Consider the following 22,525-nt stretch of genomic DNA (forward strand, 5'->3'; position numbering starts at 1 on the left):
CATCTGCAGACATGTTTCACCGCCTGTGAAGCGACTCTGCTGCATGTAGGGAACCGGGGGCTCGAACCCGGATCCTTATGCCGGTTCTTGCGCTTTGCGTCACCTGCACTTAACACGCTGCACTACTGCTCGACTCCTGAAAAATCTTTTTTAAAGTTGGCCTGAAGTAGTAAATCCCCAGAAATGACTGAGGAAAAAATTAATTATGATAAAGAGGAGAGAGAGAACCAGAGCATCACTTCAGCACATGCAATGCCAGGGTCATGTCCATCATTTCAGTTATTGGGTCAACTCCTGGGCAGACTACTCAGTTTGAAAGATCAGATGAAATCAGATGCATTCAGTATGGCATAGTCATAGATGTCAAATTCTTTCCCTCTAAGAACCAAACAAGGACTTACTGACTGTTAGCATTTTCCCTGAAGCTAAAAGATTGACACTTAACAGTTGTCTTCCCTATTCATAAAAGTTCATGATTGCCTGTGGACCAAGACGTAGCCCAGTGGGCAAAGCACTGGACTCTCAAGCATGAGGCTCTAATTTCACTGTCTCAAATAGGCCAGAGTGATACTCTGGTTCATTCTCTTCTCCCCTTCTCTCTCTCATAAATATATGAAACCAGAGCACTGCTAATCTCTGGTTTATGGTAGTGTCAGGGATTGAGCCTGGGACCTCAGAGTCTCAAGCCTTAAGCCGTTCCTTCTTCCTCATCAAATCATTTTATTGGGGAGTTGAGGAGTTAAGGGTTTACAGTATGATTGTTGACACATCGTTACAATTTCTCACCTCCTTGCCATAGGTGTCGGCCTGATTCCCAACTATGGTCCTGCCCCACCACCCTACATCAGGATGCCCAAGTCCTTTCGACTCCTCCCCTACTCCACCTTCCCCAGACTCCTCTGTTTTGGTGCAATAAGCATGAAAATCTTTTGCAGAAACATTATGCTATCTCCCTGGGTCATAATCTTTTTTAATTAATGATTGCCATCCCAAATTGAGAACTAAGGACTGCTCGGCACTGTATCCTAGACACCTATTTCACCAGTCTAATGTTTCAGTTATTTTTTGAAGAAAAAAAAATATATATATATATATATAAAGGAGAAAGGGAAGAACCAGAGTGCCACTCTAGCACATACGATGCCAGATCAAACTCAGTCCTTCCTGAATGTAAATCCCAAATTCAGGGCTGGGAGGTAACGGTTACACAGACTTTCATGCCTGAAGGACCAAACCGCCTAGGTTCAATCCCCGGCCCCACCACAAGCCGGAACAAAGCAATGCTCCGATACAGATAAATCTCAAGTTCTAGGCACTTAGTCTCCTAGTCTCACCTCCTAGACTGCAACAGCTGCGTTTCTGACTTTCTGTTCAAGTGCTGGGAGCAGGACTGGCCCTCAGGTCACCCTCCCCCATGCTCCGGCCTCCTCACCGGCAGCTCTGCAGCTCAGTGTCACCTGCACATGTACTGACTGGCTCGGCAGCTGCCACAGAGGGCTGTTCCCATTGAGACACTCTTGGTCCATTGTAATTTTCATTTATTTTATTACTTTATTTCATTTTGTTTTATTAGATAGAGACAGAGCAGAGAGTAAAAGCAGACTATGGCACAAAGCCTCCTTTGGTGCTGTGGGAGTCTGGCTTGCCTCTGAATCCCACATGTGGCAGGCAGCACACTGCCCAAGCGGGCTATTTTGTCAGCCCTCTTTGATCACTTCCCACAGAGAAGCGCCTGTCTGAATGGTCCAGAGCATCTTGCTAGGTAGCAGTGGCCGTTGTGTCCGAGCCCAGTCATAATGTTGGAGGTGTGTTGCCTCAGTTTACCAGGCACGTGACATTTTATTGGAGAGGTACTGGCAGCTTTGCTGAATCACATAATAGGAAAGATGGTGGCCATAATCCCAGTGGGCCACTGCCCACAATACTGCAGGGGACTGGTACGGTCATTACCAGCATGACTATGAAATGGCCCTTCCCATTGAGACTATACAGCCCCGAGTCCCGAGACGGTTCTCTGAAATGTAGCTGTCTTCACTGTCAGGATCTCAGTCACGCAGCTCCACAGAACATCAGATAGTGATCCGGGCTGTGACTCGCCAGCAAAACACTGGTGACCAGGGCCAGCAAGACCACTCCCCTGGATAACGCATCTGCTTTGGCACACACAGGACCAGGTTCAAGCCCAGCTCTACTGCACAAAAGGAGGCTCCAGGGACACGGTGTCTTCCTTCCTTTCCTTTTTTTTTTTTAACTTACCAGAGCACGACTCGACTCTGGTGGTGTGGGCACTGGATCACCTGGGACTTGAAAGCCTCAGGCATGAGAGTACCTTTACTCTCCTTTACTTCCTTCTCCCGTCCCCCTGCCCTCCACCACCTTTAGCTTCACTAAAGCTTCTTGCCTGCACAATTTCGCCACTCCTCGAGGTAGCAGGTGAAAGACAGACAGGAAAGGAAAAGAGGCATCACAGCACTGTCTCACTGCTCGGGAGCCTGGCCCTGGCCCTGGGCTGGTGTTCCCAGACTGGGGCTAGTGACTGTCTCACTGCTCGGGAGCCTGGCCCTGGCCCTGGGCTGGTGTTCCCAGACTGGGGCTAGTGACTGTCTCACTGCTCGGGAGCCTTGCCCTTTTCCCTGGGCTGGTGTTCCCAGACTGGGGCTAGTGGCTGTCTCACTGCTCGGGAGCCTGGCCCTGGCCCTGGGCTGGTGTTCCCAGACTGGGGCTAGTGACTGTCTCACTGCTCGGGAGCCTGGCCCTTTTCCCTGGGCTGGTGTTCCCAGACTGGGGCTAGTGACTGTCTCACTGCTCGGGAGCCTGGCCCTTTTCCCTGGGCTGGTGTTCCCAGACTGGGGCTAGTGACTGTCTCACTGCTCGGGAGCCTGGCCCTTTTCCCTGGGCTGGTGTTCCCAGACTGGGGCTAGTGACTGTCTCACTGCTCGGGAGCCTGGCCCTTTTCCCTGGGCTGGTGTTCCCAGACTGGGGCTAGTGACTGTCTCACTGCTCGGGAGCCTGGCCCTTTTCCCTGGGCTGGTGTTCCCAGACTGGGGCTAGTGACTGTCTCACTGCTCGGGAGCCTGGCCCTGGCCCTGGGCTGGTGTTCCCAGACTGGGGCTAGTAACTGTCTCACTGCTCGGGAGCCTGGCCCTGGCCCTGGGCTGGTGTTCCCAGACTGGGGCTAGTGACTGTCTCACTGCTCGGGAGCCTGGCCCTTTTCCCTGGGCTGGTGTTCCCAGACTGGGGCTAGTGACTGTCTCACTGCTCGGGAGCCTGGCCCTTTTCCCTGGGCTGGTGTTCCCAGACTGGGGCTAGTGACTGTCTCACTGCTCGGGAGCCTGGCCCTTTTCCCTGGGCTGGTGTTCCCAGACTGGGGCTAGTGACTGTCTCACTGCTCGGGAGCCTGGCCCTGGCCCTGGGCTGGTGTTCCCAGACTGGGGCTAGTGACTGTCTCACTGCTCGGGAGCCTGGCCCTGGCCCTGGGCTGGTGTTCCCAGACTGGGGCTAGTGACTGTCTCACTGCTCGGGAGCCTGGCCCTTTTCCCTGGGCTGGTGTTCCCAGACTGGGGCTAGTGACTGTCTCACTGCTCGGGAGCCTGGCCCTTTTCCCTGGGCTGGTGTTCCCAGACTGGGGCTAGTGGCTGTCTCACTGCTCGGGAGCCTGGCCCTGGCCCTGGGCTGGTGTTCCCAGACTGGGGCTAGTGACTGTCTCACTGCTCGGGAGCCTTGCCCTTTTCCCTGGGCTGGTGTTCCCAGACTGGGGCTAGTGGCTGTCTCACTGCTCGGGAGCCTGGCCCTGGCCCTGGGCTGGTGTTCCCAGACTGGGGCTAGTGACTGTCTCACTGCTCGGGAGCCTGGCCCTTTTCCCTGGGCTGGTGTTCCCAGACTGGGGCTAGTGACTGTCTCACTGCTCGGGAGCCTGGCCCTTTTCCCTGGGCTGGTGTTCCCAGACTGGGGCTAGTGACTGTCTCACTGCTCGGGAGCCTGGCCCTTTTCCCTGGGCTGGTGTTCCCAGACTGGGGCTAGTGACTGTCTCACTGCTCGGGAGCCTGGCCCTTTTCCCTGGGCTGGTGTTCCCAGACTGGGGCTAGTGACTGTCTCACTGCTCGGGAGCCTGGCCCTTTTCCCTGGGCTGGTGTTCCCAGACTGGGGCTAGTGACTGTCTCACTGCTCGGGAGCCTGGCCCTTTTCCCTGGGCTGGTGTTCCCAGACTGGGGCTAGTGACTGTCTCACTGCTCGGGAGCCTGGCCCTGGCCCTGGGCTGGTGTTCCCAGACTGGGGCTAGTGACTGTCTCACTGCTCGGGAGCCTGGCCCTTTTCCCTGGGCTGGTGTTCCCAGACTGGGGCTAGTGACTGTCTCACTGCTCGGGAGCCTGGCCCTTTTCCCTGGGCTGGTGTTCCCAGACTGGGGCTAGTGACTGTCTCACTGCTCGGGAGCCTGGCCCTTTTCCCTGGGCTGGTGTTCCCAGACTGGGGCTAGTGACTGTCTCACTGCTCGGGAGCCTGGCCCTGGCCCTGGGCTGGTGTTCCCAGACTGGGGCTAGTGACTGTCTCACTGCTCGGGAGCCTTGCCCTTTTCCCTGGGCTGGTGTTCCCAGACTGGGGCTAGTGGCTGTCTCACTGCTCGGGAGCCTGGCCCTGGCCCTGGGCTGGTGTTCCCAGACTGGGGCTAGTGACTGTCTCACTGCTCGGGAGCCTGGCCCTTTTCCCTGGGCTGGTGTTCCCAGACTGGGGCTAGTGACTGTCTCACTGCTCGGGAGCCTGGCCCTTTTCCCTGGGCTGGTGTTCCCAGACTGGGGCTAGTGACTGTCTCACTGCTCGGGAGCCTGGCCCTTTTCCCTGGGCTGGTGTTCCCAGACTGGGGCTAGTGACTGTCTCACTGCTCGGGAGCCTGGCCCTTTTCCCTGGGCTGGTGTTCCCAGACTGGGGCTAGTGACTGTCTCACTGCTCGGGAGCCTGGCCCTGGCCCTGGGCTGGTGTTCCCAGACTGGGGCTAGTGACTGTCTCACTGCTCGGGAGCCTGGCCCTTTTCCCTGGGCTGGTGTTCCCAGACTGGGGCTAGTGACTGTCTCACTGCTCGGGAGCCTGGCCCTTTTCCCTGGGCTGGTGTTCCCAGACTGGGGCTAGTGACTGTCTCACTGCTCGGGAGCCTGGCCCTTTTCCCTGGGCTGGTGTTCCCAGACTGGGGCTAGTGACTGTCTCACTGCTCGGGAGCCTGGCCCTGGCCCTGGGTTGGTGTTCCCAGACTGGGGCTAGTGACTGTCTCACTGCTCGGGAGCCTGGCCCTGGCCCTGGGCTGGTGTTCCCAGACTGGGGCTAGTGACTGTCTCACTGCTCGGGAGCCTGGCCCTTTTCCCTGGGCTGGTGTTCCCAGACTGGGGCTAGTGACTGTCTCACTGCTCGGGAGCCTGGCCCTTTTCCCTGGGCTGGTGTTCCCAGACTGGGGCTAGTGACTGTCTCACTGCTCGGGAGCCTGGCCCTGGCCCTGGGTTGGTGTTCCCAGACTGGGGCTAGTGACTGTCTCACTGCTCGGGAGCCTGGCCCTTTTCCCTGGGCTGGTGTTCCCAGACTGGGGCTAGTGACTGTCTCACTGCTCGGGAGCCTGGCCCTTTTCCCTGGGCTGGTGTTCCCAGACTGGGGCTAGTGACTGTCTCACTGCTCGGGAGCCTGGCCCTTTTCCCTGGGCTGGTGTTCCCAGACTGGGGCTAGTGACTGTCTCACTGCTCGGGAGCCTGGCCCTTTTCCCTGGGCTGGTGTTCCCAGACTGGGGCTAGTGACTGTCTCACTGCTCGGGAGCCTGGCCCTTTTCCCTGGGCTGGTGTTCCCAGACTGGGGCTAGTGACTGTCTCACTGCTCGGGAGCCTGGCCCTGGCCCTGGGCTGGTGTTCCCAGACTGGGGCTAGTAACTGTCTCACTGCTCGGGAGCCTGGCCCTGGCCCTGGGCTGGTGTTCCCAGACTGGGGCTAGTGACTGTCTCACTGCTCGGGAGCCTGGCCCTTTTCCCTGGGCTGGTATTCCCAGACTGGGGCTAGTGACTGTCTCACTGCTCGGGAGCCTGGCCCTGGCCCTGGGCTGGTGTTCCCAGACTGGGGCTAGTGACTGTCTCACTGCTCGGGAGCCTGGCCCTGGCCCTGGGCTGGTGTTCCCAGACTGGGGCTAGTGACTGTCTCACTGCTCGGGAGCCTGGCCCTGGCCCTGGGCTGGTGTTCCCAGACTGGGGCTAGTGACTGTCTCACTGCTCGGGAGCCTGGCCCTTTTCCCTGGGCTGGTGTTCCCAGACTGGGGCTAGTGACTGTCTCACTGCTCGGGAGCCTTGCCCTTTTCCCTGGGCTGGTGTTCCCAGACCGGGGCTAGTGCTAAGGCCTAGGTCCTGATGCACAGTGAAATGTGCACTGTCAGGTGAGCCATCTCTCAGCCCCTCGCTCTTCTCCTATCTGAAGGAAAAAAGGGGAGGGGGCAGGCGGTGGCGCACCTGGTTAAGCACACCATTGCAGTGCACAAGTTTGCAGGGTAAAAGCCCCTGGTCCCCCACGTGCAGGGGGAAAGCCTCAAAAGTGGGGGAGCAAGGCTGCAGGTGTCTGTCTCTCTCCCTGTCTCCTTCTCCCATCTTAATTCCTCTCTGTTTTTATCCAATAATAAATAAAAACATTAAAAAGAAAAAAGAGGAGGAGACTGGGGCAGTGTACAGCAGGTTAGGCGCAGGTGGCGCAAAGCACAGGGACCGGCGTGAGGATCCCGGTTCAAGCCCCCCCACCCGCTCCCCACCTGCAGGGGAGTCGCTTCACAGGTGCTAAAGCAGGTCTGCAGGTGTCTATCTTTCTCTCCTATCTTCCCTTCCTTTCTTGATTTCTCTCTGTCCTATTCAACAACAAGGGCAGCAAAATGGGAGAAATGGTCTCCAGGAGCAGTGGATTCGTAGTGCAGACACCGAGCCCCAGCAATAACCCTGGAGACAAAAAAAAAAAAAAAAAAAAAGTTGGCTTGGAACATAGAAGTCCCGTCAACGGCATCACCACTACCAGCACCAACAGGCACACTGGCCATGAGGCTAAAAGCCAAACAGATCAACAGATCCACTCACATTTATTACGGGACTGTTTATAGAGACAGAGCACAGTCAAAGGGTTTTTCTAGTTGCGTTTGCTAATCTTCATAATAGCCATGAGGAGGAGCTGTGAAAGGAGATCCGACTGAGCTAATACCTTAATCAGCTAGTGTGACTGGAAGCCAGATTCAACCTCAGCCGGACTCAAGCATCATTCCAGGCTGCATTTCCTCTCCAAACTCATGGCACTCCAGCACGCTCATGATCTCATCAAAAAGAACAAAAACCGTGGCCCGGGAGGTGGCGCACTGGACTCTCAACCATGAGGTCCTGAGTTCAATCCCCAGCAGCACATGTACCAGAGTGATCTCTGGTTCTTTCTCTCTCTGCCTATCTTTCTCATAAATAAATAAATTCTTTAAAAAATAAATAAAACCCATGATAATTAAAAAAAAGAACAAAAATCATAAAAACTCCTCCGCACCCCATAATGATTCTAGGTCCATGCTCCCAGAGGGATAAAGAATAGGGAAGCGGGAGTCGGGCTGTAGCGCAGCGGGTTAAGCGTAGGTGGCGCAAAGCACAAGGACCAGCATGAGGATACCGGTTCGAACCCCGGCTCCCCACCTGCAGGGGAGTCGCTTCACAGGCGGTGAAGCAGGTCTGCAGGTGTCTGTCTTTCTCTCCTCCTCTCTGTCTTCCCCTCCTCTCTCCATTTCTCTCTGTCCTATCCAACAACGACAACAACAATAATAACTACAACAATAAAACAAGGGCAACAAAAGGGAATAAATAAAATAAATATTAAAAAAAAAATTATAAATAAATAAATAAATAAAAGAATAGGGAAGCTTCCAATGGAGGAGATAGGATGCAGAACTCTAGTGGTGGGAACTGTGTTGAATTGTACCCCTCTTATCCCACAGTCTTGTCGATCATTATTAATCAATAAAAAAAAAGAAAAGTAAATCACAAAAACTTCCAAGATGGGGTCCAGGTGGTGGTGCACCCAGTTGAGTGCACATGTCACTATGCACAAGGACCCAGTTCAAACCCTACTGGTCCCCACCTGCAGAGGGGATGTTCTTGACTGATGAAGTGCTGCAGGTGAGTCTTCGTCTCTCACTGAGCCCCGGAGACAACCTGGGGGGGAGGGGGCTCTCCTAAAAAGGAACATAGGGGGCAGGGACAGGCACTAGACTTTCAAGCATTAAATCCTGAATTTGGCCCCTGGCAACACATGGACCAGCGTGATGCTTTGGAATTCTTTCTCCCTCTGTCTCTCTAATGACTAAGTAAATAAATAAGTCCCTCTAAAAAAAAAAAGTATATATATATATGTATGTATTCGACTAGATGTATCAGAATGCCACAGGTCACCAAGTAAATCACAAGTGGTACTAGCATTCAGTAGACCAGGAGAGGCATTTACCTTAGAGTCAGGATGCATGAAGAGATAGGTTTGTCTGACGGAAAATAGTCAAGCCCGAATTAGTTGTTATTAATGGTCTTTCCCTGAGGCTTCAAGCATAAAATGGCCGTTGGCAAGACTATAGTGCTTACCTGGATGGGAAACAAAGTCCCAACTCAGAATGTATCATGTCCTAAAGCTACTTAATTAGAAACATGGGTTGTGAGTTTACCAAGTGCCAGTCCTTGTTCTAAGTTCTTTACCTGTATCAATTCACCTGACCCTTAGAACAAGTCGGAGGCAGGTACAACTCAGCGCACTAAAATCCTGAGAAACAGAGGCAAAGAAACATTCGGGAACCTGCTTCGGCGTCCTTGGGAAGCAGGGCAATGACTATGAAGTGAACCTGGCATCTGGGTCTGGAGTGCTAGGGCTTTCAGTGAGTGGGCTTATTTTGCTTCCAGTTCACTGCACACCGAAAAGGTCACTGTTGAGATCACGGTCTGTGCAGTGGCGCACCGGGTTAACCGCACATAGCACCAAGTGCAAGGACACAGGTGCGAGCCCCTTGCTCCCTACTTGTAGTGAGGTTGCTTCACAAATAGTGAAGTAGGTCTGCAGGTGTCTATCTCTCTCCCTCTCATCTTCCCCTTCTTCTCCCCTCCCCTCCCCTTTAATTTCTCTCTGTCTTGTCAAAAAAAAAAAAAAAGGAAAAAATGGCTGGACACAGGAGCAGTGGATTCATATTGTAGGCATCAAGCCCCAGCAAAAACCCTTGAGGCAAGAAAAAAAAATTTAAATCATTCCCTACCAGAAAGTGAAACATGAATGCTACAGAGGAATTCTTTTTTAAAAAACATATTTTATTTATTATTCATTGAGTAGAGACAGAAACTGAGAGAGAAGGAGAACCAGGGTAGACAGCATAATGGTTATTCAAAGACTCTTGTGTCTGAGACTCCAAAGACCCAGGTTCAAACCCCTCATCACCATAAACCAGAGCTGGGGAGGGAGGGGAGCTGCAGTACTGCTTGGCCACTTGTGAAGCTTCCCAGCTTCCCCCCGCAGACGGGGACTGGGTCCTTGCACACTGTGACATGTGGCTCAGTCTGGGGCACCACAGCCAGGTCCTGACAAAAGGAATTTTATTCTGCCCCAAGATTCTCACCCGCAACTTCTCCCTATCGTGTCAAGGGTTCAATAATGGAAGGGCTGATAAGGAGCAATTTGCAAAGCCAGTGCTATTAGTTAAGACATTTCCACCACGTGAGAATCTATTTTCATCCCACTTTCACAAGTGGGTAGACAGCAAAGCCAGTGATTAGCAGGCAAAAACAAGGCAATTATGTGCACTTGACTTTCAGTCTGAAATGTGCCGTCCACATAATCTCAAATTCAGTGTTTCTCTTTTCAGACAAAAATAGCCACAAAAAACTAGAATCACAGGGATTAATTTTTTCATGCAACATGAAAACAGATGAAGTAACTGAAGACAACTAAGGGGACACGAAGAAGCTGCTCAGGGGGCCGGGTGGTGGTTGCACCTGGTTGAGCGTGCACACACACCCGTTACAATGTGCAAGGACCTGGGTTCAAGCCCCTGATCCCCACCTGCAGGGGGAAAGCTTTGCAAGGGGGAAAGCTTTGCAAGTGGTAAAGCAGGGCTGCAGGTGTCTCTCTGTATCTCTCCATTTCTCTCTCTCTTTTTTAACTATTTTATTTATTTATTCCCTATGTTGCCCTAATTGTTTTTTTATTGTTGTAGTTATTGTTGTTGCTATTGCTGTTGTTGTTGTTGGATAGGACAAAGAGAAATGGAGAGAGATGGGGAAGACAGAGAAGGAAAGAAAAACAGACCTGCTTCACCGCCTGTGAAGCGACTCCTCCTGCAGGTGGAGAGCCAGGGTTCGAACCGGGGTCCTTATGCCGGTCCTTGTGCTTTGCGCCACCTGCGCTTAACCCGCTGTGCTACAGCCCGACTCCCCTCCCTCCATTTCTTTTTTAACATTTCAAAAAAAATTCATTTTCCCTTTGTTGCCCTTTTTTATTGTTGTAGTTATTGTTGTTATTGATGTCGTCCTTGTTGGCTAGGACAGAGAAATGGAGAGAGGAGGGGAAGACAGGGTGGGGGGAGAAAGACAGACACCTGCAGACCTGCCTCACCACTTGAACCGGGATCCCTACGGCGGCCCCTGCGCTTTGCACCACCTGCGCTTAACCCGCTGCGCTACTGTCAGACTCCTCGTTTCTCTTTTTTTTATTTTAATTTTTATTTTTATTATTTTTATTGTTGAAGTTATTGTTGTTACTGATGTCATCATTATTGGATAGGACAGGGAGAAATGGAGAGAGGAGGGGAAGACAGAGAGGGGGAGAGAAAGACAGACACCTGCAGACCTGCTTCACCGCCTGTGAGGCGACTCCCCTTCCTGCAGGTGGGGAGCCGGGGGCTCGAACCGTTTAATTTTTATTTGATTTTTTTCCTCCAGGGTTATTGCTGGGGCTTGGTGCCTGCATGACGAATCCACTGCTCCTGGAGGCTATTTTTTCCCTTTTGTTGCCCTTGTTATTTATCCTTGTTATTGTTGTTGGACAAGACAGAGAGAAATGGAGAGAGGAGGGGAAGACAGAGGGGGAGAGAAAGACAGACACCTGCAGATCCGTTTCGCCGCTTATAAAGTGACTCCCCTGCAGGGGGGAAGCCAGGGGGCTCAAACCAGGATCCCTATGCTAGTCCTTGCGCTTTGCACCATGTGCGCTTAATCCACTGTGCTATCGCCAGGCCCCCCTCTTCCTCCCTCATCCCTCTAGATTTCTGGCTGTCTCACTCCAATAAATAAATAAAGATAATTAGAAAAAAGTAGGAGGAGGAGGAGGAGGAGGAAAGGGAGAAGCTGCTCAGAGTACTGGTATACCCCATTCAAAAACTTACACAGGGCACCATATGGCCAAGGTTTCCCAGGCCTCCAGCAATAACCTTAAGAGATGTGGTTGGGAGGATCTCTTTCATAGACAGTTACAAGAGTTCTCATTTTCTGGGGTTTTGTTTTGTTTTGTTTTGTTTTATTGTAATTTTTTTTTTAACCACAGCACTGCTCAGCTCTGGCTGATGGTGGTGCGGGGGGATTAAACCTGGGACTTTGGAGCCTCAGGCATGAGAGTCTCTTTGCATAACCGTTCTGCTATCTACCCCCACCCAAGTTCTCATTTTCTGTCAAATATATTCAGACTGGAACCTTATAGTTCATGAGTGAATGACAGTGCCTCAATCCTAGCAATGTCTTTTAGTTTCTATTCTTTTTTCTTATATATTTATTTATTTTCCCTTTTGTTGCCTTTTTTATTTTGTTGTTATTGTTGTTATTGATGTTGTCATTGCTGCATAGGACAGAGAGAAATGGAGGGAGGAGGGGAAGATAGAGGGGGGAGAGAAAGACAGACACCTGCAGACCTGCTTCACCCGCTTGTGAAGCGACTCCCTGCAGGTGGGGAGCCGGGGGCTCGAACCGGGATCTTTACGCCGAATTTCTATTTTCTTCCCCCCTTTTGCCGCCTTGTTGTAGGCTTGTTGTGGTGAGTTTCTATTTTCTAAAGGAGAAAAGCCATGCCCCTTTCTAAGACACACAAAGCTCTCCGGGACATGAAGTGGCAACAGCTCCATCTCTTCCTGTGACAGCGGCCTTAGTGCTGCCCTGGAGTAGAGCCCCCTCCGTCGGTGCTCATGCAAACTCCTCACTCCTAACTTGGACTGGAGTTGTTGCCATTTGCTGCCAGTGTTATTGTTGGGATTTCATGCCTGCACAATTCTGACAGAGGATGAGAGAGAGAAAAAGGGGAAGAGAGGAGGAGATGTCATTGCTGCAACAGTGAATATTCTCCTTTGCTAGGTGCTCCCAAGTATGGCTCAGGGTCTCAAAACGGGGTCCTCACACATGACAAAGTGTGATGGAACTTTTTTTTTCTTTTTGTCTCCAGGGTTATCACTGGGGCTCAGTACCTGCACTATGAATCCACTGATCCTGAAGGCCATTTTTTCCATTTTGTTCTTATTGTTGTTATTGCTGTTATTGTTAGATAGGACAGAGAGAAATCGAGAGAGAAAGGGAAGTCAGAGAGGAGGAGAGAAAGACACCTGTAGACTTGCTTCACTGCTTGTGAAGCGACGCCCCTGCAGGTGAGGAGCCGGGGGCTCAAACCCGGATCTGTATGCTGGTCGTTGTGCTTTGCACCACGTGTGCTTAACCCAGTGTGCTACCACTTGACCCCAATGATTTAACATTTTTTTTAATTCCCTTTTGTTGCCCTTGTTCTTTTATTGTTGTTGTTATTGATGTTGTTATTGGATAGGACAGAGAGAAATGGAGAGAGGAGGGGAAGACAGAGAGGGGGAGAGAAAGACAGACACCCATAGATCTGCTTCACCACCTGTGAAGTGACTCCCCTGCAGGTGGGGAGCCCGGGGCTTGAACCGGGATCCTTGCGCTGGTCCTTGCGCTTTGCGCCACGTGCGCTTAACCTGCTGCACTAGCGCCAGACTCCCTGTGACATATCTTTTAATCCTGAATAGATTAAGCACAAAATGTAGATATTGTGTTTAAGAAAGTCAGAATAGACTTCATTTTGTTGACATGATCAAGGAAGGTCATGGAAGAAATGAGGTGGAACAGACACTGGCCTAAGAAGTAGTTAAGGAAACCCAGGAGGTGGCACAGTGGATTGACTTTGGGACCCTCAAGCATGAGTTTGATCCCTGGTGTTACAGGTGCTGGACTGATGCTCTGGTTCTCTCTCTCCTACTCATAAATAAATCATAAAAAGAGAGGAGGAGGGAGAGGAGGGAGAAGAGAGAAGCAAAGAAGGAAAAGCAGGTAAGCAGAGGCTAGTAGATAACTCACCTCAATCTTGTACAAAATAAATAAAATAAATATTAAGGAAAATAGGTAGGGATGCACACATTACCATGCACAAGGACCATGCAGAGTTTAAGGCCCCTGTCCCCACCTGTGAGGGAGGAAGCTTCCTAAGCAGTAAAACAGTGCTGTATGTGTCTCTGCCTCTCTCCTTGTCTCCTCCTTCCCTCTCAATTCCTCTGTCCTGTCCCATAAAATGAGGAAACCGAAGTAAGAGCAGCTGGAGAGAGAGCTCAACTGGGAAAGCACTGAACTTACATGCCTAGGGTTCCAGTTCAATTCTCAGCACTGCATATACCAAAATGATGATTTTTTTTTTTCTCTTTATCTATCTCTTCCCACCCCCCACCCCCCAAGTGAAACTCATTCTTTCATGTGGCTGGGGAGGAGCTGCAACAGATAAAGCACTGGGCTCTCAAGATGAGGTGTTGGGTTCAGCCTCTGGGTTCAGCATAGTGATGCTCTGGTGTGTTCTCACTCTCTCTTTTTTAACTTTATTTGGTAGGACAAACTTCAATTTAGAGTCAAGAGGGAAAGAGGGAGGAAGAGAGACAGAGAGACACTTGTAAACCTTCTTCACCACTTGTAAGCTACCCCCCAAAAATAGGGACTGGGGGCTTGAATCCAGATCCTTGAGCATCATAACATGTGTGCTCAACAAGGTGCTTAACCACCCCACCCCACCCCTGTGATGCTCTGGTTCTCTCTGCTCCTCAATAAATAAATATTAAAAGGAACTCTGTCTTTAACGTGTAATAAATAAAATTAAATTAAAAAAAAAATTTGAAAATGAAAAAAGAAAGTAAAACTTAAAAAAAAACAGGTAGGTTTTCTGTAAGGGGATAGACAGGTAGGTTTTCTGTAAGGGGATAGACAGGTAGGTTTTCTGTAAGGGGATAGACAGGTAGGTTTTCTGTAAGGGGATAGACATTTGGAGAGAGGAGGAATAGCAAATAGCAAATATATTCAAAGGACTAAGCAGAAAAGAAAGAAAGAAAGAAAGAAAGAAAGAAAGAAAGAAAGAAAGAAAGAAAGAAAGAAAGAGGGAGGGATGGATGGATGGATGGAGGGAATTCCCAAGGATCATTCAGTCATTCAATGGTGAGCACTTCACTTCTCAGAGCTGCCCACTGGAGAGAGTAAAGGAGTGAGTGAGGGAGTAAGAGAAGGATGCACAAGATAACAAGCACAGCCTGTTCTTACCTTTTCTGAATGAATCCAGGCTGAACATTTCTGGCCAGGAGGGAAAGGCGGAATCCTAGGAAAAAGGGCCAAGAAGAAATGATTAATGGTCCTGGTCACACAACCTCTAGAGAACCTTAAATAACACCAGGAGTAGTGTCCAGAGGACAAGAAAACCCAGGTGTTCAGGAACATGCCTCACTGCTGTTCCCACTCCTAAGGGCAGAGGAACCATCGACCCTCGAGAGAAATTAAGCGTCCTTGTTTCTTTCTAATTAAGCCCCTTCTTTTTCTCTCTGTTTTTAAAATATTTATTTTCCCTTTTGTTGTCCTTGTGGTTTTACCTTTGTTGTGGTTATTATTGTTGCTGTTATTGATGTCATTGTTGTTGGATGGACAGAGAGAAATGGAGAGAGGAGGGGAAGACAGAGAGGGGGAGAGAAAGATAGACACCTGCAGACCTGCTTCACCACCTATGAAGCGACTCCCCGGCAGGTGGGGAGCCGGGGGCTCGAACCGGGATCCTTACACCGGTCCTTGCGCTTCAGATCATGTGCACTTAACCCACAGCGCTACTGGCTGACCCCCTTCTCTCTGTTTTAAACTCCCAGCGCTCTGCTAAGTAGAAGGAGATTTATTTTATCCTTAGAAATGTAAATTCTCACCTTATTAGAACATTTGCTGTTTTCCTGGGACTTCTAGGAAGAAATGAAATACTTTTTTTTTTCAATTTTTTAAAAATATTTATTTTATTTATTTATTCCCTTTTGTTACCCTTGTTGTTTTATTGTTGTAGTTATTATTGTTGTTGTCATTGTTGGATAGGACATAGAGAAATGGAGAGAAGAGGGGAAGACAGAGAGGAGGAGAGAAAGACACCTGCAGACCTGCTTCACCGCCTGTGAAACGACTCCCCTGCAGGTGGGGAGCCGGGGTTCGAACTGGGATCCTTATGCCGGTCCTTGTGCTTTGCGCCACCTGCGCTTAACCCACTGCGCTACAGCCCGACTCCCCGGAAGAAATGAAATTCTACATGGATCCCTTTTCTCATGTAGCATCAGGAAATAGGACTGACAACTATGTTACAAACAAACTAGACTGACTTCATTTTCATAAAACCTAGTCAAGTGCCCAGGAATGAGACTTGGCTGACATTGTCAGGAATACCTAAATAGTCAAAGTAAAAAGCTTTTTATGCATGGCCCAGGAGGAGGGGCAGTGGGTAAAGTGTTAGACTCTCATGCATGAGGTACCAAGTTCAATTCCAGAGTGATGTACCAGAGTGATGTCTGGTTCATATTCTCTCTCTTTACCTTTTTTTTTTATTTTAAATATTTATTTATCCCCTTTTATTGCTCTTGTTGTTTTATTGTTGTAGTTATTATTGTTGTTGTTACTGATGTCGTTATTGTTGGATAGGACAGAGAGAAATGGAGAGAGGAGGGGAAGACAGAGAGGGGGAGAGAAAGACAGACACCTGCAGTCCTGCTTCACCGCCTGTGAAGCGACTCCCCTGCCGGTGGGGGACAGGGGACTCGAACTGGGATCCTTACTCCAAACCAGTCCTTGCACTTTGTGCCACCTGCGCTTAATCCACTGCACTACCGCCCAACTCCTTCTCTGTACCTTTCTTTTCTTTTCCTTTAAATATATTTTTTATTTATTAATGAGAAAGATAGGAGGAGAGAGAGAAAGAACCAGACATCACTCTGGTACACGTGCTGCCAGGAATCAAACTCAGGACCTCCTGCTTGAGAGTCCAATGCTTTATCTACTGTACCACCTCCCAGACCACTCTCTGTACCTTTATAACAAATAATTAAATAATATATATATAAAATTTTTTCATGACAGAATATGAAATAGCAAAATTATGTTAAAGTTCAACTGCTGGCCAAAAATTTTTTGCATTTTGCTCATTAGTACTGAGGCATATGCCTAGGGTTTAAAAAAATGCAAGTAACCTATCTGATTCAATAATTTTGTTACATTTTTTCTAACTCAGACTTATAGATGACTTTAATAATGTGGTATTCCTGAGTTAGACATAGTTAACTTCATGTGGCCTTAGTTTAAAAACAACTATCCAACATTTTAGCAAATCAGATGCCACACATTCTTTGAAGACTAGTGGGTCCTACACCGCTGCTCCTGATTGTAATTCCTCTTGTTTCTCAAACTGTGGGAGGGTGGGAGGTGGAGAACTGACCTGGGGCCGAATCTCAGGTCCCTAGCAGGTCTGCCCTGATGGCCTCCTCTGCCAGGAATGCCGGAGCCCATAGGATAAGGTAGCTCAGAGAGAAAACTTCAAAACAGTATCAACAGTTCTACAATTTGCTTTAAGAAGTTACGATCTGTAGACTCCTTCTAGTCAAATTAAAAGAAAAAGTAAGAATTTGAGAAAGCCAGAATACTATAAAATCTACAGCACCAAGTCATGACTTTTAAGAAACAACACTTTGGGGATCGGGCGGTAGTGCAGCGGGTTAAGCGCACATGGCACGAAGCGCAAGGACCAGCACAGGGATCCCAGTTCAAGCCCCCGGCTCCCCACCTGCAGGGGAGTCGCTTCACATGAAGTGAAGCAGGTCTGCAGGTGTCTGTCTTTCTCTCCCCCTCTGTCTTCCCCCCCCTCTCCATTTCTCTCTGTCCTATCCAACAACGACATCAATAATAACTACAACAATAAAACAAGGGCAACAAAAGGGAATCAATAAATATTTTTAAAAAATAGTGGGGGAGTTGGGCTGTAGCGCAGTGGGTTAAGCGCAGGTGGCGCAAAGCACAAGGACCGGCATAAGGGTCCCGGTTCGAACCCTGGCTCCCCACCTGCAGGGGAGTCGCTTCACAGGCAGTGAAGCAGGTCTGCAGGTGTCTATCTTTCTCTCCTCCTCTCTGTCTTCCCCTCCTCTCCATTTCTCTCTGTCCTATCCAACAACGATAATAACTACAACAATAAAACAACAAGGGCAACAAAAGAGAATAAATAAATAAAATAAATATTTTTAAAAAAATAGTGGGGGGAGTCGGGCTGTAGCGCAGCGGGTTAAGCGCAGGTGGCGCAAAGCACAAGGACCGGCATAAGGATCCCAGTTCGAGCCCCCGGCTCCCCACCTGCAGGGGAGTCACTTCACAGGCGGTGAAGCAGGTCTGCAGGTGTCTGTCTTTCTCTCCTCCTCTCTGTCTTCCCCTCCTCTCTCCATTTCTCTCTGTCCTGTGCAACAACGACGACAACAACAATAATAACTACAACAATAAAACAACAAGGGCAACAAAAAGGGAATAAATAAATAAAATAAATATTTAAAAAAAAAAAAAAATAGTGGGAGTCAGGCGGTAGCGCAGTGGGTTAAGCGCACATGGTGCAAAGCCCAAGGACCCGACTAAGGATCTGGGTTTGAGCCCCCGGCTCCCCACCTGCAGGGGAGTCACTTCACAAGCAGTGAAGCAGATCTGCAGGTGTCTATCTATCTCTCTCCCCTTCTCTGTTTTCTCCTCCTCTTTCCATTTCTCTCTGTCTTATCCAACAACGATGACAACAACAACAATAATAACTACAACAATAAAAAAAACAACAAAGGCAACAAAAGGGAAAATAAATATAATATATATATATATATATATAGTGTGGCTAAATACAACGTCCTCCACTATTCTGTGTGTGTGGCTAAGTCAACTTACCTTACAAGAGCAGAGACGGTCTCCGATTCTGCAGGCTTTTGAACTGAAGCTGAATTCTCTCCTTGCTATTCCTCATCACGAGGCTGGGCCTCCTCCTGGGAAGCAGAATGCTGGGTCACTAAAGTGATGGCCATTGCAGGAAAAGGAAGGCGCTCTGGATCATTGAAACTCACTTATTAACATTAACAACAAGGACAAGTTTGATTAGTGAACACATTTTGGATCCAAAGACATGCCATGACCCACTCTAGACAAACTACTGTGAGCTGTTTTTTGGTTTCTTTTACTTACCAGAACACAGCTCAGCTTTGGTTAATGGTGGTACTGTTGATTGAACCTGGGATCTTAAGAGACTCAGGTATGAGAATCTGTTTGCATAACCTTTATGCTATCTCCCCATCTGTGAATTGTCCTTCATCAGCACCTATAAGATACCTAAAAAGGGATGTCATGGGAGTTGGGCAGTAGCGCAGCGGGTTAAGCGCACGTGGCGCAAAGCACAAGGATCAGCCTAAGGATCCCGGTTCGAGCCCCCAGTTCCCCACCTGCAGGGGAGTCACTTCACAGACAGTGAAGCAGGTCTGCAGGTGTCTAACTTTCTCTCCCCACTCTGTCTTCCCCTCCTCTCTCTGTTTCTCTCTGTCCTATCCAACAACAATGGCATCAATAACAACAATAATAACTACAATGATGAAAAACAAGGGCAACAAAAGGAAATAAATAAATATTTTTTAAAAATAAAATAAAAGGGATGTCATGATAAAGGACTTGTTGGGGAATGGACAGTGGCACACCCAGTAGAGTGTGCAAGTTACAATGCAATAGGACCCAGGTTCAAGCCCCTGGCCTCTACCTGCAGGGAGGCAAGCTTCACAAGCAGTGAAATAATGCTGTGGGTGTCTTTCTTTCTTCCTATCTCTCCCACCCTCCTCAATATCTATCTCTGTCCTAAGTAAATATTTTCAAAAAGAAGAAGGGTTGGGCTGTGGCACACCTGGTTAAGCACACATATCATCACCAAGTGCAAAGACCTGGGTTCAAGCTCCTGCTCCCCACCTGCAAAGGGTCCACTTCACAAGTGGTGAAGCAGGTCTACATGTGTCTGTCTTTCTTTCTACCTCCCCTCCCCTCTCAATTTCTCTCTATCCTGTCAAATTAACTAGAAGAAAAAAAATTTTTTAATGGCCACCAGGAGGGGTGGATTCTTAGTGCTGGCACCAAGCCCTAGGGATAACTGGTGGCAATAAAAAAAAAAAAAGGGGGGGCCAGGTGGAGGCAGCCCTGGCTGAGCACACATTATAAACTCAAGGATCTGGGTTTGAGTTCCCATCCCCACCTGCAGGGGGAAAGCTTAGCCAGCGGTGAAGCAGTGCTGCAGGTGTCTGCCTCTCTCCCTCTCCATTATTCCCATCCCTCTCGATTATCCCCTACCCTCTTGATTTCTATTCAATAAATAATAAACATTTTTAAGAAATTGTTTTAAAAAGAAGGGTTTGTTATCCTGAAAGCATTCTCCTAATCCCAGATCAAACTCTGCTTCAGTCTTGAGTTTGGTTCCCATAATGACTATAATGGGAAGCTATTGATAACTTTAAACTTTCTCAAATTGGGAAAATAGCCATATTTTGAATACCACTCTTGTAATTTACAGAGTACTCCCCATAGACTTTATCCCATTTAATCTATGCAACTATCCAGTGAGGTAGGAATTATCTTTTTCAGAGAAGGACATGAACAGATTTTTCCAGAGAGTTTTACAACTAGGCCATACAACGGAACTCTGCAGTTAGGTACTGGGCTCCAAAAGCTCTCCACTACTTTTCTTGTTACCAGGCCATCACACTGTTGCCTGGCTATCCCGGGTTCATTCTTTGAAATAACATTTTCTATTGCCATCTTCAAAGATTGAATGGTGCGAAAAGGATTCAACTGATACACTTTGGCCCACGGCTGCAGAAAACATTAGAGAGGAAATGTGTTCTGCAGGTGCAGGGCCTCACAAGAAGAAACTGCAGCAAAGGACGTCTTTCCTCCACCTTGAGTAAACAAACAGAGAGCACTACCACAGAGTCCGGATACTATGTCAGGAAAAAAAAGTTCTCACTTCTGGGAACTCCAAGAATCCAAGCCGTACGTGTTAACTACAGGATGGGCTGAAGACCCGCAATGACAATGGGACGGATAATCTCCAAAAATAATAAGTATAATAATAAAAAAGCTGCAAGGGAAGCCATGAGAGCACGTCTCGCTTCACTCTGGTCAGTTAAGTTGCAACCAAAACCGAAGTGAGAGTGTGCAACTGGCCATCTGCAGCGCTTGCGGAGTGGGACAACCCAACCCCTGCCTTGCAAAAAACAAAACCAAACCAAAAAAAAAAAAAAAACCCACACACACAATGAAGATGATCAGATGATCAGTGTTTCAGTGTTGTCACACTGAGGACCAGGCAGACAGCATGTAGACGGCTCGCTCCGGGGCTGGGGGTTGCCGAGGACTCTGGGGCCTCGGGCTCGCTGCAAACAAAGGAGCTGACATGCACTGGGTCTTCCCCTGCAGACGGGCCCGGGCACCAGCGGCACACAAAGAACACCGCGCCCCGCGGCTTCCCCAGTGACAGGTCGGTGCAAAGCGCGGCGGGGCCAGGCCAGGCGGGGCGGGGCGGGGCGGCGGGCTGCAGCAGGCCTCCCGAGGGATGCGCGGCCCCGGCGGCCAGCGAGGCAGACAAAGGTCTGCGGGCTTTCCCGGGCTTGCTCGGGGCCCAGGCTCGGCGGCCGAGCATCCCCGGCGCCCAGCGAGCGGCTCCCGCGGCCCCGTCGCGCCCCTGCCACCCCGGCCCGCCCCGGCGGCCGCCCGGCCCCCGCCTCCGCCCGGCTCCATGGCAACGGCAGGCCGAGGCCCCGGCTGCCCCGCTCGGCCCGGCCGGCTGCCCCGCGAGGCCTAGGATGCCCGGCCTGCTCCGCGGGCCCGCCCGCTCCTCCGCCCCGCTCCCCGCCGAGCCGACGGCAGATCCCGAGCCCCTCCTCGCGCCGACCACCCCCGGCCCCGCCGAGCTCCTCGAGGGGGCACGGAGAGGGAAAATACAAAGCCCAATTCACCTGTTGTTACAGATGTGAAACAAGCCTCGGTGCACCGCGCATGAGCCGCGGCCCCCCCCAGCCACGGCGGACTACAACTCCCAGCAGCGGGCGCGCGGCCTCTTCCGGGTCCCGGGGAGGAAGTCCCGCCCGCCGCTCCTCGGCCCCGCCCACCCCGCCTTCCCCCGCGCGCGCGTCTCCGGGCGGTCGACGGGCCGCGCGCCGCCGGCCACCAACCCGCGGGTGACGCTGGCGCCGAGCCGGGCGGGACTTCCGGCGGGGTCGCGGGCGCGGGGCCTCAGACCCTGCGGGAGCCCCGGGCTCGAGGCCTCGCGCGCCCGCTGCGCCCCCTCGCGGCCGGAAACGGGCTGGGGGGGGGGGGGTCCCTGCAGGGCTCCGTCCGCGTCCTTCTGTCTGTCTGGATGGCGGTCTCGGGTTCGATCCCCGGCTGGCTGCACGTGTGCCACGGGGTGGAGCGGGGCGTCTGCTTCTCTCTCCCTCCTCTTCCATGATCTCAGTAGTAAATACAAGATGAAAAAACATGTATTGGGGGCCAGGCGGTGGCGCACCTGGCTAGGCGCTCGCACATCACGGTGCATCCGGACCGGGGTTCGAGCCCCCGGGCCCCACCTGCAGGAGGGGGAAGTCTCGCGAGTGGAGAAGCAGGGCTGCAGGTGTCTCGCTCTGTCTCTCTCCCTGTCTTTCTTTCCGCTCTCAAATTCGGTCTCTATCCAATAATAAAAACATTAAAAAAGAAAAAAGAGGGTGGGGTGCACAGCATATGGCTCTGCAAAGAGACTCTCATGCCCGAGGCTCCAAAGGCCCGGGTTCAGTCGCCTGCACCACCATAAGCCAGAGCTGAGCAGGGCTCTAGTAAAAAAAGTATACATTTATATATGATATATATATATATATATATATATATATATATATATATATATATATATATATTGTGTGTGTGTGTGTGTGTAGAAAAAATTTGCTTATTTACTACAGGAGGAGCAGAGCAGCACTCTAGAATATGGGGTATTCGCATGACATGTTGGGAATTCAAAGCTTTATCACTGGGCTGCCTCCCAGACTGCTTTCAAAGTGCTTCTGTTAAGATTTACTTACAAAAAAAAAAAAAAAAAGATTTACTTACTGGGCAGGGATAGATAGCATAATGGTTATACAAACAGACTGTCATGCCTGAGGCTCCGAAGTCACAAGTTCAATCCCCTGCATC

At 50.2% G+C, this 22,525-nt stretch overlaps 1 protein-coding gene across 6 annotated transcripts in view; it reads right to left on the reverse strand.

The window, feature by feature from the left end:
• DHX30 (DExH-box helicase 30) overlaps nt 1-21,434 on the reverse strand; it is a 46,110-nt gene extending 24,676 nt beyond the window's left edge. For 2 of the 6 annotated variants that reach the window (XM_060204791.1, XM_060204785.1), the window contains exons 1-3: nt 21,319-21,434; nt 18,224-18,318; nt 14,564-14,618 (exon numbers count right to left, since the gene is read on the reverse strand). In XM_060204791.1, the coding sequence (XP_060060774.1) occupies nt 14,564-14,591 (28 nt within the window). In that variant the 5' untranslated portion in view covers nt 14,592-14,618; nt 18,224-18,318; nt 21,319-21,434. Of the gene's footprint in view, nt 1-14,563; nt 14,619-15,207; nt 15,241-18,223; nt 18,336-18,514; nt 18,659-21,318 lie in introns of those variants that run through there. The other 4 variants (XM_060204787.1, XM_060204788.1, XM_060204786.1 and 1 more) reach the window with 4 other exon arrangements.
• Between the last annotated feature and the right edge of the window lie 1,091 nt (nt 21,435-22,525).

This window comes from Erinaceus europaeus, chromosome 12 (assembly GCF_950295315.1).
Source record: "Erinaceus europaeus chromosome 12, mEriEur2.1, whole genome shotgun sequence".
Lineage (NCBI taxonomy): Eukaryota > Metazoa > Chordata > Mammalia > Eulipotyphla > Erinaceidae > Erinaceus > Erinaceus europaeus.